The sequence below is a fragment of the Pinus tabuliformis genome, chromosome 3_1 (genome assembly GCF_031772625.1).
Source record: "Pinus tabuliformis cultivar Carrire ecotype Pingquan chromosome 3_1, CPIR1, whole genome shotgun sequence".
NCBI lineage: Eukaryota > Viridiplantae > Streptophyta > Pinopsida > Pinales > Pinaceae > Pinus > Pinus tabuliformis.
In genome coordinates this window covers 699,193,870-699,211,295 of record NC_142301.1, presented here as the reverse complement: position 1 = coordinate 699,211,295, position 17,426 = coordinate 699,193,870, and the positions used below count along the sequence as shown (strand labels likewise).

Sequence of the window (17,426 nt, the reverse complement as noted above, 5' to 3'; positions counted from 1 at the left end):
GATCCAAGTGCATCATCCTCGTCCAAAAAGGTGGAACACGAGCAATCACTGAATGGTGTTGGGGATCCATGAAGTGCTCCTTGCTATGGTGGAGGCCCATGGCTCTCTACGTTCACCCTACAAGTGCCACTGTGGTCCTCTGGAGGGCTTGGACTCTGTATAGGGAAACGAACCTCAAATGGAGACCCTACGTGCAATCCTACATAAGATCCAATGAGTTCCCTTGCCTTCCAGTACAACAAATTGTTAGAATAATCAAGTAAAAGGCCTTACCAATCATGGAATAAAATGGACATTTTATGATGGCATGCCCTTCCGTATTGGGCTTTAGCATGTACAAGTGTCTCCAAGCTCAATAAGGGGGTTAACCATGGACCCTATTAGGTGGTTTCTACCTCTAAAGGGGGTGACATGTCCATGGTACATCCATGAAGTGGTTGGTGGCATGTAATATAATGATGGAATGGAGTGGGGATCAGGAGAAGGCTCCAAGCCACATGCCATGGTACAAAGATAACTATAATAGGAGAAGCCCACACTTGGGTATATGAGTGTAGGAGGGAGCAATCGTGGTACTGAGTTACCTCGACCCTTTTTTTCCACCCTTCTTCATATGCCTTTTGCCTATGATTGATTTTTCTTCATAACTACTCGGGGCTCCAGGGGATGAGAGCATGATGTGTAGGATACAACAATAGATACCCCCTTTAAGATGGTGCATTTCATTGCCCACCAGGGGTTGGAACAATAATGGGTTCCTCAATGTGTAGGGGGCTCATCTAGGGCCCATAGGAACCAGGGTGATGGCCATAGATAACGAGTAGAGCTCATCTTTGGCTTTTGCCCACATGCTAAATTTGTATGTCCCGACCATTTTTACGTTCTGCGGTACATTTCCTGTTGAGAGTGGCCAAATTGTGCTTTTTCTTTTCCTTTTAGTTGCATCAACCTCCGGGGCATCGTTCCAGGCCCGACCCAAGGTGTGGACAAGAGGAGGGGGAGGCTAAGCCTTTGTGGACCCAATAGACAAATGTGGACCTGGATGGGAAAAGTGATAAATCGGGTTCAAATGAGTGGAGGGGAGATGTATATGGTGATGGGAAGCGAGACCACACAACCAAAATCAGGATTTCCCATGTAGTGCCAGCCCTAAAGCTAATAGCCAGTAAAGGAGATCCTACGGGACTAAGATACAAGGCTAACCACCAAATCTTGCAGAGGAGACAAGAGTACAGACCTAGCGCACTCTTTCTGCCAAATACCCCCAACAATCCATACCCAAAGTGTCCATTATAAGTAAACAAAATTACTCAACTATACCAATGAAAAGCCATACCTTTGGGGTTGGGAGGCCCACCTTCAAACATACGATCATAACAGATGGGCAAGGGATCACATGGCTGGCTCAGGTGGCAGATATAGTGGCACATCGAACTATCTAGTGGCTGCAAGGGGTTGCCGGCTGAGGACAATCTAGGAGAAAATTTTCTCGTATGGATACTACCCATAGGTGGTGGGTAACAAATCCCAAGCTTCAATCTCCTTTGCAAGCTCCTGAAGCTCCCAGGCAACCCTTTCAATCTTCTTACTCAACTCAAGCTCCAATTCCAAAAGCCCTCTCTTGCTTTCTCATATGCAAATGGTGAATTGTGGGAGGGGAGGAGGGCCTTTTATTTATTTTGCCGCTCCCCTCCCTCCAAAAACCCCTGCACGATTGTGCCTTTTTTTCCCACAGGGAGCGAATGGGAGTGGTAAGGGAGCGAACGGCCCTTGACCGCTCCCTTGTTCGCTCTCGAAAAACCAGGGAGTGATTTATTGTTTAAGGGAGCGTGCTCTCGATGTCGCTCTCGATCTGCTCTCGAGCAGAGCCCGCTTCAAGAGCAGGTTTGAGGAGGGGTCGCGCCCCAACAACCCTCATTTGTTGCACCGGTTTTTCCATATGGGTTTTTCCGAGGACTTTTGTATAAAAATATTGGTGTCATTTCTTATTGTGTGTGTGCATCTATTTCTCAGTTTCTAGTTTATTTTCCCCAATGTTTTTATTGTGAAGAAATTGTAGTGATTTATTCGTTATTTGCCGTAACAAATAAATTGCATAATTAATCAATTAGAAGAAAAATTCCAGTTGTTGCATTTCAAGGAATTTTCACATGCCATAGAGGCAACAGTGGGTTGCTTGAGAGTTACCTCTTGGTTCCCTCATTGGGTTTAGGAATTTTCTCGTAGGTGAGAGTTTGACCAACAACAAGTGTTCCGAAGCAAAATACCTAGTGTTTCTTATTTTTTGTGTTTATTTTTTAATAAATTACAAATTAGTTTTCATGCCAAGAAAGGCCCATTTGGGCCCACACTTCGTTGACTAGGTGGTGAAACAACCCTGTTACAATCTTGTTTCAATGCCTATATGGCACCTAGTGGGTGTAGGAACATTTGGGTGTCTTGAGCCCTATTGATGAGTGTCTAGACACTTGATAGGATGACAATGTCCAAATGTCTTATTTCTTGTTTAAGAGTATCCATTGTCTCCTTGACAGGGGCCAAGGATGTATACACTTTCCAGTTCTTGTGGAGGAGCATTGAAACACTCCTTGATAGGTAGGAACTCTACAAGGACATTGCCAAATCTAGTGGGGGATGTGCTAGGAATGTTGGGAATGTTCCCAACTATTTGGATATGTTTTGTCCTCATCCCAAATTTCCTTGGAACACAGAACTTCATGTATAGGTTCCCCATGGGCACAAACAAGGCTACGGGGGAGCGTCCCCCCCACCTCTTCAAATCTTCTCCCGAAGCGCGCTTCGAGCGGGAGCAACTCGAGAGTGCGCTCCTGCAAATAAAATTCGCCCCTTGGCTTTCTTCACAATTTTTTTTCTTTCACAAAGAGGTTTCAAATGCAATTTTTTTCAAAGAAACAAGTGTTTTTGAGTGGTGCAACCTAATATTCAAGCCTATAGCCCTAGTATTGATATGCAATTCACGGTAATGTTAAATTCTCCCTTATCTTTCATTCTCATCCTTTTACTTAACATTTTAACATTACCATGAAATGACCCAAGATGTTTGAGAGTGGTTCTGACCTCATTAACTTTCATATAGAGAAAGTAGAATTTCAGATCTCACTCGTAATCCAGCAGACTTATGAGTTTTTCAAGATTTTAGTAGTGGGGGGATTGCAATGTTTCCATTGGATTTTGTCATGTACTGGGGTATGGAACTCGTATCTAATCAAAAGCACCAAGCCCTCTATGTACCTTGATGTTAGTGACATTGGTTGTCAAACTCCTATTTCATGACCCTACTAAAAATGTACCTATCACTCAAACAAAATCTTGATTTGACATGCTGTGTTTTTTCTATCTTATGTTAATGCTTAGAGGGTGATATTAATGACAAAGATCGCAAGATATAAAATGATTTTGATGATATGTAGGTATTTGTTGTAGCATGATTTTTTTGGATGCTAGAGGCCATCTAGAGCCTATTTGTTGATGTATTTTCGGTTCAGAGATGGATTGCACTCGATTCTATTTTGGTTATGTGCACCTCTATATGTTATATAAATGAGAACTTGTAATTTGTGAACCTGTGGTTGATGAAGATTATAACTACTAGATGAATGATGTTATATGGTTTAATCCATGTTTTTATGTTTTTTTTATCACTAATATATCATTCTACATGCTTTTGTTGACATATGCAGCAAAATATATAATATATAAATATATATTATATAAACTTTTCTCCCAAAATTGCTTCTGACCCGAGAGCTTTTGAAAATGTCGCTGCCCGCTCCCGCTTCTGCTCCCGCTCCCTAACAGCCATGGGCACAAACAGGGTCTTGTGTTACATTGGATTTCATTCTATATTTGTTTTTCCGGTGGATTCAAAGTATGTATAATGGATTTTGAAAATGGATGTTTCTTTATTGTTCTAATCTCCATAGGAAACTTTGTGTTTATAGTCTTTGATGGAAGGAATTGTCGAAATTACATGTTTGGTATAAATTCTCTTGCATTTCATCGGAATCAAGCATGTTTGAGAAAGTCAGTAGAGTGTCTTAAGAAAGTATAGCCTGTTACAGAGGTCATGGAAAAGTAAACAACTCACATAAATGTTGTGCTCTGGAGTCATTGTAGGCAGTATTGATTGTCTATCAGTTTAGTTAATTTTCTCTCTATTACATATTTCTATCCGACCCTGGTTTCAATTTGTTACTAAGTTATTTTGTAATTTCATTGCAGGTATTGCAACTGCAATTGCAGCAAGGGACATACTTGGCAATATGCTTACCGGATTATCCATGCAATTTTCTCAGCCCTTCTCAATTGGAGACACGATTAAAGTATACCAGTGTTGATGTTTAGAATGTTTAGTGTTTGGTAGTGATGCACAAGGTGTCGTTAGCCTAAATTTAAATAACTGATGCTTGTGTGCACATTAATTTTATTCTGATATGGAATTTTGCTTGGAAAGGAAACAAACTATTCATAGGAAACTTTTAAAAACTTCGAATCAGGTTATGAGCTATGATCAACTGGCTTCTATATAGTAGCATGATCAACATTCATGTACTTATTCTAAAATTTCTGCACCATTTGCATCAATAGTGAGAAAATTGGCAGGCAATAACTGAAGACTATCTTTTGATTGCTTGAAAGGCTGGGTCGATTGAAGGACAAGTGATTGAAATGGGATTGACATCAACTTCTATGCTGAACCCAGATAAATATCCTGTCATTGTGCCTAATTCATTTTTTTCGAGCCAGGTATTTCATAGTTCTGTTTTAGTTTGTTTACGAATGATTCACTTATCTGCTATAGGTTTTGAGAAAGCTGAAACTGAATTTTGTTATTGGATGAAAGAGTCGGACATAAGTGAAAGCATGTATGTGGAGTTCAATGTCCTCTATAGCCAAAAATGGGCATTAAAGAATACAATTTACATAGAGTAGCTAACTAGTGAATGTTGTTAGTCAAAGATGGAGTGCATTGCAACTTAATACTGCAATATCAGTGGTATTTAATTTAAAATTTTAAAATCTACCAAATCAGGATAAATTCTAGTAGATAGTGCAGCTACATTTACCATGTTTCCATCTCTCAAAACATGTTAATGTGTTCTTATGTTTTTTCATATGGAAAAATGCATCTAGAGCTCAATGAATGGCTCTTTTAAGCTATACTCTTAATACGTCAAAACTAGAGAAGATACATGCTGATTTTACAGATACTGTTTTGTTTTCTGATTACACATACTTTACTGCGTCTTTGTCTACCAATGACTCAATATCTATTAAAGTTGAAGGCTTATCTTATTTTTTGTTAGAAAATCAAAGATAATGTAGATTTTCTTACTTGGTAATTACTTGTGAGAATTAATCTTCTTTCTTTTGTTATTTTATTGTTCCTTCTTCATCAAGCAATTACACAAATTATTCTTCCAAGATCACAAAAAAGCAAGAGACACAAAATTTAGGCTTTCAAGCCAGGGCAAAACCCTAGAAGGGGGAAAACCCAACAATCTTCTTCTTATTGAATCAAGTCAAAATGAGATATCCAACTCAAGACCAAAGACTCACTTAAAGGTTCCACAATAGCTCTCCTCTCAAGTCAAAGTCAAATGTAGTCAACCTCCTTTCTGCTCAAGATATAGTCAACATTCTTCAAACTTCGCTCCAGCTACAAAGATCTTGGCCATGTTAACAACTTTAGGAAAACTCAGATTTTTGGCCTTGACAAAAACTGTAGGATACTTCAGATTTTCTCGGTCCTGTCACAGAATTTTAGGAAACTCTCACGTGTGACTGTAATGGATCAGAAGTAGGGTTCGGTCTTCATATCCATTGACTTTCCTTTGTCACTTCTGAACTTTGGCTTGTTTTTCCTTCTTTCAATCACAAAATTCGACTTGTTTCTTCGAAACTTGATGGATCCAATAAGTCGAAGTTTCTCTTATATATATAGCTGTCCATGAGGTATCAAATAGCCACACAAGCCTGTTGACCTTGCCTCCTACACCTACCTACAAGTCAGTGAGAATAGCCTTCAACACCACAAGGTGTGGTTGGTGGCAGGGAACTAAGAGAAGGGGCTATCAAACTAATTCAGACTCTCTCTGTTTGAACTATCTCCCAGGTTAGCTAAGGGGGATGGTCCCTAATGAACAGTTAAGTTAAAAAGGATGTAAGGGGGATGGTCCCTAATGAAAAGTTAAGTTAAAAAGGATGTGAGTTTCTAGGAGAATTGTTAGAGTTAAATAGATTATCTCTTTAAGATTTATAAGCAAAAACTGCTATGAGCAATAACCATCATAAGATAAGCATGAAATACATAAACAACCAGTGCCTTCCAAGTATTTGCTCTTTAAGAAATGAAATTGTATTTTGCTTAAAATGAAGTGAAATGCTTTCAAATGGAAAGCCAAAATAACCTTGAAAAGTGAAACAATAAATTGTTAGCACAAGATATTATAAATGTTTTCAAGATGAATAAGTCTACAAATCAAAGCATGGAAACTATCTTGCTTAAAAACATACAAAAAGAACTCAAATGTTAGACCAAGATGACAACATGCAATTAAGTTTGCAACCCAATATAATAGTACTTGAAAGTTGTGAAAATTCTATCATTGCAACATCTGATTTACTTTGCCTACATATTTTCAATAATTTATTTATGAAATTCATTCAATAAACATTAAAATAAATTCTATTGCAGATATCACACCATAATACAGAAACAAACACATGCACAAGAATCAATACATCGACAGAGATAATTTGGACAATAGTCCCCGGGAAAACCCAATGTGGGAAAACCGGTGCAGCAGGGGAGGATTTTATTATTCAACAATTCTTCAGTACAACAGGGTGCCAAACTAGCTTACCCAACAGAGAGAAATATTCTCCAGCACTTCTCCCAGTCCCAATGTTAGCTTGGTTGAACTCTGTGTAGCTCCCAGACATTCTGCATCAACCCCTGATTGATTGCGTCAGCCCTGGGCCTCTCTGCGTCACCCACACAAGCCCCCTAGTGATTGCGCCATCTCCTGCTGCCTCTGCGTCTGCCACTTCTGCCTTTGCGCTGGTCTTCTGTTTCTGATCCTGACTCTCTGTTCTGTACTTGCTGCCTCCTGCTGCTCTCCAGACCACTAGTTCGAATTTCTCAGCTAACCCTCCTCCAAAAATCGAACTGACTGGTCTCCCTCAGTGTGTCTTCCAACTGACCCTTAAACCTCCTCTTATAATTTTCCTGTTGGTTCTTTAATGGCCGAGATCAAATCTCTAATCAATGACTAAGATTAGATTTGGCTTGATCCATGACTTTTGGAACCTTCTAACCCAATTTTATATTGATACTCATTAATATTTTATTTTTCCCAAGTTTAGACTTAGGAACTCCATTAAAAATATTAATTATTTTAATATCTCCCAAACTAGTTAGAATCTCCCCAAACCATTTCTGGGTCTTGGAGATCTCATGTGCTTTAGCCTTTCTACCAATTTTCATGGCTAGAGCACATCCGATGCTACCCCAACTCAACACTCCCTCTTAGCGAGGGCTGTGATCTAGTAATACTCCACACTGAGCATTACTCTAATCATACGGCATCGATACCTGTGCTGACACTAAGCCTCTCTGCCCGACATCCTCTACACTGCTGCATCCTGTACTGCTGCCCATGGCTCTATCATTGCCACTGTTACATCTGTACTGCAACTCCCTTTGCATCCGTGCTGCTGCTGGTCCTTCTTGCCAACACTGCATCTGCATTGCAACATCATATGCATTTCTGCTACTGAAATGGATTCTTTATCATCCCCATCTTCTCCCTGAAATAATCAAACTTGGTTCTTCCAAGGGCCTTGGTAAGGATGTCTGCCACCTGTTCTCCTGTAGGAGTGTAGCTCAACTGTACAGCTCCTCGTTGGACACAGTCTCTGACAAAATGACACTGGATATCAATATGCTTTGACCGATCATGAAACACTGGATTCTTAGAGAGCTTGATGCAACTCTGATTATCGCACATGATCATGGTCGCCTCCATTTTCCTTCTGAATAGGTTCACAAGCTATTTTCTAAGCCGTATGGCCTCACACGAAGCTGTGCTTGCCGCCATATATTCTGCTTCGGATGAGCTCAGAGCCATGGACTTCTGTTTCGTACTGCACCAAGAAGTTATTCCTGATCTAATGTTGAAACAATATCCAAAGGTACTTTTTCGATTCACTGAGCTTCCTGCCCAATCTGCATCAGTAAATCCATTCAATCTAATATCCTTACTCCTGGTGTACAAGAGTCCATAATTGACTGTTCCCTGTAAATATCTGAGAATATGTTTAGTTGCTGCCCAGTGCGCCCTCTTTGCTTCCACCATGAACTAAATGAGGCTGTTAATATCGTAGCAAATGTCTGGCCCACTGTTGCGGGGGAGAGCCCCCCCCCCCTTCGAACCCGCTCCCGAAGCGCGCTCCGGGCGGGAGCGGCTCGGGAGCGCGCTCCCGTAAAAAAATTTGCGCTCCCTGGTCTGTGAGGGAGCGCTTCAGGGAGCGATCGCTCCCGCGCTCCCGGAGCGCTTTTTAATGCCCGGGAGCGATCGGGGAGCGATCGCTCCCTGATCGTTCCCGGGCATTAAAAAACGCTCCGGGAGCGAATTTTAAAAATCCGGGAGCGGTTCGGCGGAAAAAAATTCCGCCGGACCCGAAAAAACAAAAAAAATTAACTAATTTTTTGGTTTATAAGCCCAATGGGCCAAAAAAAAATCATTTCAATGAGATTGAGCTTGAGCTTGAGAGCTGAGGAAGAGCAAAGGAGCAAGGAGCAAGAGCTAAGGAGCAAGGAGCCAGAGCTGAGGAGCGAGGAGCAAGTGCCAAGGAGCGAGGAGCAAGCTTGCAGAGGTAAGTAACTTAATCATTTAGTTAGTTTAGTTGGTTAGGTAGTTAGTTTGTTTAGTTTAATTTACCTGTTTGAGTTTAAAGATCATTAATTTAAATTAAATTAATAAATTAAATGAATTAATCCCAATAAACTAAATTAATTTGCAGATTCAAGACTCAAACCCTACAAACATCAAACACGATGGACCTGGGGATTTTTATTGGCATTTTCCTCTTCCTGGTCCCTTTTCTGGTTATTATGGTGGTGGAGAGTAGGAAACGGAGGGGGCCTGAAACTGAAGAGGTGGATGAAGAAGCCGGAGGAAGTCAAATAGGTGAAAACCCCAGTGAGGAGGATGTGGAGGAGGGTGAACATGAGGGTCAAAAAACTAAACAAGACCAAACTCCATTGTGGAAATATGTTCAGAGGGCTGAAACAGGGAGAGGGGGTGGAACCACTAAATTTCATTGCCCCCATTGCAACACTGATTACACAGGCTCATACACCCGTTTGAGAAGACACCTTTGCGGGAAAAGGGCATGGGATGGAGAGAAACAAATAGGAATCAGAACTTGCGACGCGGTGTCAACAACAGATAGAGCCAAATACATAAAGGAAGAGGAGGACGCCCAATACAAAGCAAAAAGATCAAGGGGTTTCTTTGAAAGCTCACAAAGAACTCCTTCAGCATCCTCCCAAGGCAGTGGATATGGACATGGAGGCTCAGGGTCATCATCTTTACGCCGTAGAACCATATCAGATTTCCTTGATGAGGGGTGTAGGAATGATGTGGATTCAAAAATTTACAGGTTCCTCTATGCAAATGGGATACCATTCAATGTTCTACGCTCACCTTATTGGCACGAAATGGTTTCTGCCATAAATGATGCCCCTAAAGGATACAAGAGCCCTGGGTATGACAAGGCAAGAACTGTTGGCCTTGATCATGAAAAAGCAAAAATATCACATTCTTTGAATAAAATGACAAGTTCTTGGACTGACAATGGGGTGTCCATTGTATCTGATGGATGGACAAATGTAAAAGGCAAGCCATTGATAAGTGTTCTTGCTGTGTCCCGAAGTGGTCCCATTTTTTTAGCTGCACATGATTACTCAGACAAGTTCAAGACCGCTATCAACATTGCAGAAGCATTGCTTGAAACAATTGAGCGTATTGGCCCATACAATGTCATCCAAGTCATCACTGATAATGCTCCTAATTGTAAGGCAGCGGGAGCAATTATTGAGGATAGATACCCGAACATATTTTGGTCTGGATGTTTGGTTCACACATTGAACCTTTTGTTGCATGATATTGTCAAAAACAAAAATGAACAATACCAATGGATTGGTGATTTGTACAAGAGAGGAAAAAAATGATAAAATTTATTACAAATCATAGCAATACCCATGGCCTTTTCCGCAGTCACTCGAGATTGGAGTTGCTGAAGATTGTGAGGACTAGATTTGGTAGCTATTACCTCACCTTCAGGCGCCTTTTGAAGGTAAGAGAGGGTTTAGCTAGCATGGTATCAAGTCCAAATTGGCAGGTGTTAAAGGAAAGGGCTACAAATGTAGCTGACATTGCAGGTTTTGAAATGGTGGAGGAGGCCGCTCTTGATGGGCAGTTTTGGACAACTGTGAGACAGGTATTGGATTTCACCAAGCCAATTTATAACATGATTCGGTTTGCAGATACAGACAAACCAGTGATTGGCGAGGTGTATGAGCAAATGGATACCATGTTGGGGGAAATAAAAGACATTGTTAATAACAGAGATCCCGACTTGTACAATCTGATTCACGATTGTGTGTGTGAACGGTGGAAAAGGCTTAACCTTCCACTACATTGCTTGGCGTATATCCTTATGCCAAAATACTACTCAGATTCTTGGTTGGGCAAACCTGCAGCAGGGGGTGGTGTTAGGACCAAACCCCATTTAGATCGAGAGGTAACTAAAGGATATCTGGATGCATTAGAAAAGTTGGTGCCTGACAGGGAGGAATGTGCAGCTGTGCGCCTTGAAATAGGCAGATACTTCACTGGCAGTGGTTTGTATGGTAACTTCCATGCAATGGACGACAAAGATAAATTTGATTCTCTCACATGGTGGGAAACATATGGCGGCGACGGACTTTTGCGGAAATTGGTATTGAAAGTTCTTGCACAGGTTGTAAATTCTTCTTCTGCAGAGAGGTGTTGGAGCACCTACAGTTATATACATAATGTGAAAAGAAACAGGCTCAACGAAAACTGAGCAGAAAGCTTGGTTTATGTGCACTACAATTTGAGGTTGTTGAGCCATTACTGTGATCGGGCTAATGAAGATCCCACATATAAAATTTGGGACAATCACCCTGAGGACGACAATTTGGAGGATGGCATTGTACATATGGAAGAACTAGAAGATGAGCTTGTACGGGATGAAGCTGAAGCAGCTGCAGCAGCCATGCCACCTCCACCTCCACCATCCAGTAGCAGTTCTCGGGGCCCGAGTCTTGTTCCATTGCTGTCGCCACCTCCATCGACACCCTCGCGTGGAGGCTCTAGTTCTGGTCGTCGGTCTGGGCGGGAGACTCCTAGAAGACCGCCACGACCTACTTATACTCCTGGAGACTCTCGTGGCAAGGGCCACTTGTAGATTTACAGTTTACTTGTCTTTTTTAGTTTCTATTAGACTTGTCACTTTAGTTTTCATAACTGTTCAGTGTTGAGTTTTGAGTCCTTGACTCTTGACTCTTGACTCTTTCATATCATTATGACATTATGATATTTTTTGTAAACATTATATCACTGTGACAATGAAAATTTGAAGTTTGAAGTTGGGCCTTGGCAATTATAACTCATTGGTAATGATTGTGAATTATGAATATGATGCTTTGTGAAAGACTAAAGTTGTTTCATTTTATCTCATTATTCATGTTTCATTTTATAAATTTTTAACATTTCATATCATGTTAACAGTTAGAAGTTAGGACTTAGAAATATCTTCGATATTACTTCTTGTAATGGTTAAACTTGGCTTACAAGTACAACTTGTTACTTTGGTGATCAATGATGATAAATGTTATTGAATTGAATGTTATTTTAATTTATTATTTTACTAAGGTTGATGACGATTATAATTTCTAGATGATTGATGTGATATGGTTCAATGATCAATTTATGTTTTTTTATGTTTTTTATGTCTATTTCATCATTCTACATGTTTTTGTTGACATATATGTATCAAAAATTAAAAAATATAAAAAATATATATATTTTTAAAAAATCGCTCCGGGATTCGCTCCCAAACCGGGAGCTTCTGAAAATGGTCGCTCCCGCTCCCGCTTCCGCTCCCGCTCCCCGCTTCCGCTCCCGCTCCCAAGTAACACTGGTCTGGCCTAGTATTGACCAAATACATCAAGGACCCTATGAGCTGCCTGTATAAGGTGGGATCAACATCCTTGTCTTCTGATGCATCAATCTTCTTCCAGTTGGTGATCATTGGAGTAGCCATGGGTCTATAGTCCTCCATCCTGAATCTTTTCAGGATTTTTGTAGTATACCTCCCTTTCCCAAGGAAGATCTTTCCTTCTTGTTGCCAAACTTCCAACCCCAGGAAATAATGCATTCATCCCAAATCCTTCATATCGATTTCTGTGGCTAGATTCTTCTTGCAGTCTTCAATGAGCCGAGATGATCCTCTCAGAAAGAGATCATCCACACACAATACTAAGATCAGCGACTCATTCTCTACAACAAGATAGTAGAGATTTGGATCCGCATCACTCTTGACAAATCCCATCTTCTGCAAGTAGCCATCGATTCTACCATACCAAGCTCTAGGTGCCTGTTTCAGCCCATACAAGGCTTTCTTCAACGTGCATACATGAGACTTATTCTCATGTGTCTCAAAACCCTCTGGTTGCTCAATTTATACCTCTTCTTCTATTACCCCATTCAGAAAAGCTGTTTTGACATCCATTTGATGAATCTCCCACCCCATCTGAGCTGCAAGAGATATCACGGTTCTAATAGATGTATACCTGGCTACCGGGGCGAAGGTCTCCTTGTAGTCAATTCCTTCCTTCTGAGCATACCCCTTAGCCACAAACCTGGCCTTATATTTCTCAACATTGCCGTCTGCAACATATTTGATCTTGTAGATCCATCTCGAACCTACCACTGATCTGTCTTGAGGCCTTGGCACTACCTCCCAGACATCGTTCACCATAATGGAGTTTTACTCCTCTACCATCGCATCTAGCCAAACCTGATGTTGAGCTGCCTCCTGGAAACTGGCAGGTTCCCTATCCTGAGCTACTAATGCTTGATATCTTTCTGGCTGTTTTCGCTCCCTCTTACTGTTTCTTGGCGCATCGATGAAGTCCTCTGTATCTCGCAGAATCTGATGAAGTTCCCTGCTAGTTCTTCCTCTGCCAGCAGTGTTAGCTACTCCTCCTCATCTTGTGAATCTTCCTGACTCGAGGAATAATTCTTTACTTCCGTTGGTTGAAGAGGTTTAACCAATGGCTCCTCTTTTTACTGCTCCAAAGGAAGGCATCTCATGAGACTTTCTAAAAGCCCTATCATCTGTGAACTTGACATCTCGTCGAAATACTACATTCCTGCTCCCTGGAAGATAGATTCTGTATGCCTTAGCGTTCTCGCTATATCCCACCAGATATCCCTTTTCCGTAGTTTGATCCAGCTTTTTCCTCTTTTCCTCAAGTATGCGGCAATATGCTAAACTCCCAAATATCCTGAAATGATCGACATCAGTCATCTTCCCTGTAAAAACTTTCTCTGGAGTAATCTTGCCCAATGCCTAATGAGGATCCTGTTCTGAATAGACTGTTGTGTTGCATGCTTCTGCCCACGTGAAGTTTGGCATATCCTAATCATACATCATGGCCCTCGCTGCTTCCACAATAGTCTTGTTCTTCCTTTCTTCTACTCCATTATGCTTCGGATTTTTGGGAGCTATCCACTCTCTTCTGATGCCCTCCTTAGCGCAAAAATCAGTGAAGTCCTCATCAACATACTCTCCACCATTATTTGAGCGCAAAACTTTTATTTTCTTCCCAGTCAGATTCTCCACCAGAGCCTTGAACTCTTTGAATCAATAGAAAACCTCGTCCTTGGTTTTCAAAAAATAAATCCAAGTTTTCCTTGAGTGGTCATCAATGAAGGTAAGGAAATACTCCGCACCACTGAGAGCTTTGACGGACATAAGTCTGCAGATATCCGAGTATCAATCCTAGTACACTCTTGGCCCTGTGTTTGCTCCTAAGAAATGCTGCCTTGGTATACTTTCCTAGAGCACATCCCCTACATACATCATCTAGTTCCATACTCAGATCTGAAACTCCTGTTACAGTCCGCTTGAGAATTCTCATAGCTCCATGGTGCAAGTGACCCATTCTTCTGTGCCATTGTTCGTTTAAGTCCTTGTCTCCATGACTGCCTATTAGTGCCATTGGTGATTCTAGTTGTAATCTATACAACTTGTTACTTTTGATCCCGATCTGCACTTTCTTTTTCCATCTCAGGTATTTGACGTATACCTTCTTCTTGATGAAGTAGACGTCATAGCCCTTGCTTTGAAGTTGCGACACGGAAAGTAAGTTCATCTCCAATCCTGGTACATGCAGCACATTTGTAGCACGGAACCGTTCTCCCGATTTTGTTTGAAAAACTATGGTACCCTTCCCTACTGGAGTACACTTTGCCTTGTTCCCCATGGTGATCTGAAAATTCATCTTCTCTTCTCGATATTCTGAGAGACATTTCTTGATTCCCGTCATATGCCAAGAGGCTCCACTGTCTATATACTATACTTCTGATGATGTAGAACTAGTCATACAAACCACTTCTTCTTCCAACCTGGAAGCCAACATAGAGAAATCTAAATCTCTTTCTCTTGTGCAATTTTCTAAAAATCTGTGCAAGTTCCCTGACGTGGATGCCTCTGCATCATTATCTTGACCCATAACTGATTTTCCCTTCTTGTCTCTGATTACTCACTCTGATACCATGTGAAAATTCTATCACTACAACATCTGATTTACTTATTTTCTACAAGTTATTTATGAAATTCCTTCAATAAACATTAAAATAAATTCTGCTGTAGATATCACACCATAATACAGAAACAAACACATGCACAAGAATCAATACATTGACACAGATATTTTGGACAATAGTCCCCGGAAAACCCAATGTGGGAAAACCGGTGCAGCAAAGGAGTATTTTATTATTCAACAATTCTTCAGTACAATAGGGTGCCAAACTAGTTTACCCAACAGAGAGAAAAATTCTCCAGCACTTCTCCCAGTCCCAACGTTAGTCTGGTTGACCTTTGTGTAGCTCCTAGACACTCTACGTCAGCCCCTGATTGATTGCATCAACCCTGGGCCTCTCTGCGTCGCCCATGCAGGCTCTCTAGTGACTGCATAGTGTCCTGCTGCCTCTGCATCTGCCTGAAAGGCTCTGTGTCTGCCTCTCCTAATTTTGTGCTGGTCTTCTGTTGCTGATCTTGACTCTCTATTTTGTACTTGCTGCCTCCTACTGCTCTCCAAACCACTAGTTCGAATTTCTCAGCTAACCTCGCTCCAGAAATCGAACTGACTGGTCTCCCTCATTGTGTCTTCCAACTGACCCTCAAGTCTTCTCTTATACTTTTCCTGTTGGTCCTTCAACGACCAAGATTAAATCTCTAATCAACGGCTAAGATTAGATTTGGCTGGATCCATGACTTTTGTAACCTTCTAATCCAGTTTTATATTAATGCTCATTAATATTTTATTTTTCCGAAGTTTAGACTTAGGAACTCAATTAAAAATATTAATTATTTTAATATCTCCCACATTGGTTAAAATCTGTCCAAACCATTTCTGGGTCTTGGAGATCTCATGTGCTTTAGCATTTCTACCAATTTTCATGACTAGAGCACATCCGATGCCAATCGAAATCAACAAAAGTGAAATCAACTATTCATGACAATATGCAATTAAACCAAAAGATGAGTCAATTTCCAAGTACAAGAAAATCAAACTTGTTGCAAAAATAAGAGATTACAATGCTTGCATCCAAAGTGCCTCTTGAAACAAGATTTGCATGTGAGATTTTAAACCAAAGCAAATGTGATGGAATGTTGTTCTTGGTTCATTTTATTTGATTAGTGCTAAGGCAAAGTTACAATTGAATTCTAGTCCTCAGATCTCATTCTTGCCCAAATATTTGGATCTCACAATGAGGATTCAATACAAGTAGAGGATCCCTAAAAGTCTATTGAACCTACTTAATTGCATGTTGTCGTGTTGGTGTAACATTTGAGTTCTTTTTGTATCCTTTTGAGCAAGATAGTTTCAATGCTTTGATTTGTAGACTTATTTTTTTTTTCTCGGTAAAGACTAATTCTATTAGGTAGAAAATAATGTACAATCAGGAGAAGCAAGAGACCGGCAGACCGGAAATGATGTATCCATCAACCTCGGTCCCGGTAAAAAGATTCAAACTAAAGGCAACAACAGATAGCAAAAAATTACAACATATCAAATAATCATTACCCCATGGGGGTAGTAGCTCCAACGCATTGTTTTTTCCCTTTCTTTTTGTTGACTTTTGTCCAGCCATCCTGGGGAGGATGAGCTAGGACAACTTGAAGACTGGGAAACTCTGATACTGGAAATTCCTTTTCAGATTCTGAGGAGGTCTCATGGCTGCGCTTCAGGGCGATAGCTGTGCCCGGGGAATGGCCCATGGTATTCATGGGAGGATCCATTGGCTGAGGTTCCTGATCTGGTTCTGCATCGCTATCCCCATCCTTCGAACCTGGGGAGCTGGGGTTTCCAGTCGGCTGAGGAGGGCAGGGAGCCCAACGCTTGGGCTTGGTTTTTGCATTGAGTCCCTTTTTCGATCTTGCTGTCAACGATGGGCAAGAGTTCTGCAGGTGTCCTGTAAGGTGACAATGGCGACACCTAAAAGCAGTGTTCTCGTAGTCTAGAAACTGAGTCCAAACTGAGTCCTTGATCTTGAGATTGATTTGCTCTGGCAATCCCTTGCTTAAATCTAGCTCCACACAGATTCTGGCATATGTGTAAAGACCCTGCATTTCCCTCTTGTAATCTCCCATTAAGAAACAACCCAAAGTGTTGCCTATTTGCCTGTATACCTCAGTGCTCCACAGGTGAATTGGAAGATTTGGGAGTCTGATCCAGACAGGGGCTTTTGTGATAACTGCAGAAACAGGATCAAAGTCTGGGAACCATGGGGTTAAGAAGAGGCCTGCCGAACCCATGAACCAAGGGCCTTCTTCTAAGGCCTCATTGTAGTCCTCGAGGTTTTCGAACAAAACTATAAAGTACCCTTTTGCGCAGAAGTGGATCTTGCATCGGTGCGTCCAGTTGTCCTTGATCCAGTCATAAAGATCCTTTGAGCGTGGCCATAGGCCATTGAATCTGCATATGATGGCTCTTTCAGCAAATTGCTGGGTGTAATCTGCTAAGTCAGGGTAAGAGATCTCAACAGAGGGGACCTCTTCCGATTTGTCAACCAGAA

At 41.2% G+C, this 17,426-nt stretch overlaps 1 protein-coding gene across 3 annotated transcripts in view; it reads left to right on the top strand.

The window, feature by feature from the left end:
• The window catches only part of LOC149189055 (mechanosensitive ion channel protein 1, mitochondrial-like), a 473,192-nt gene that overhangs the window by 240,184 nt on the left and 215,582 nt on the right, over window positions 1-17,426 (top strand). For all 3 annotated transcript variants that reach the window (XM_089411754.1, XM_089411753.1, XM_089411752.1), the window contains exons 4-5: window positions 4,243-4,343; window positions 4,660-4,767. In XM_089411754.1, the coding sequence (XP_089267880.1) occupies window positions 4,243-4,343; window positions 4,660-4,767 (209 nt within the window). The remainder of the gene's footprint in view (window positions 1-4,242; window positions 4,344-4,659; window positions 4,768-17,426) is intronic.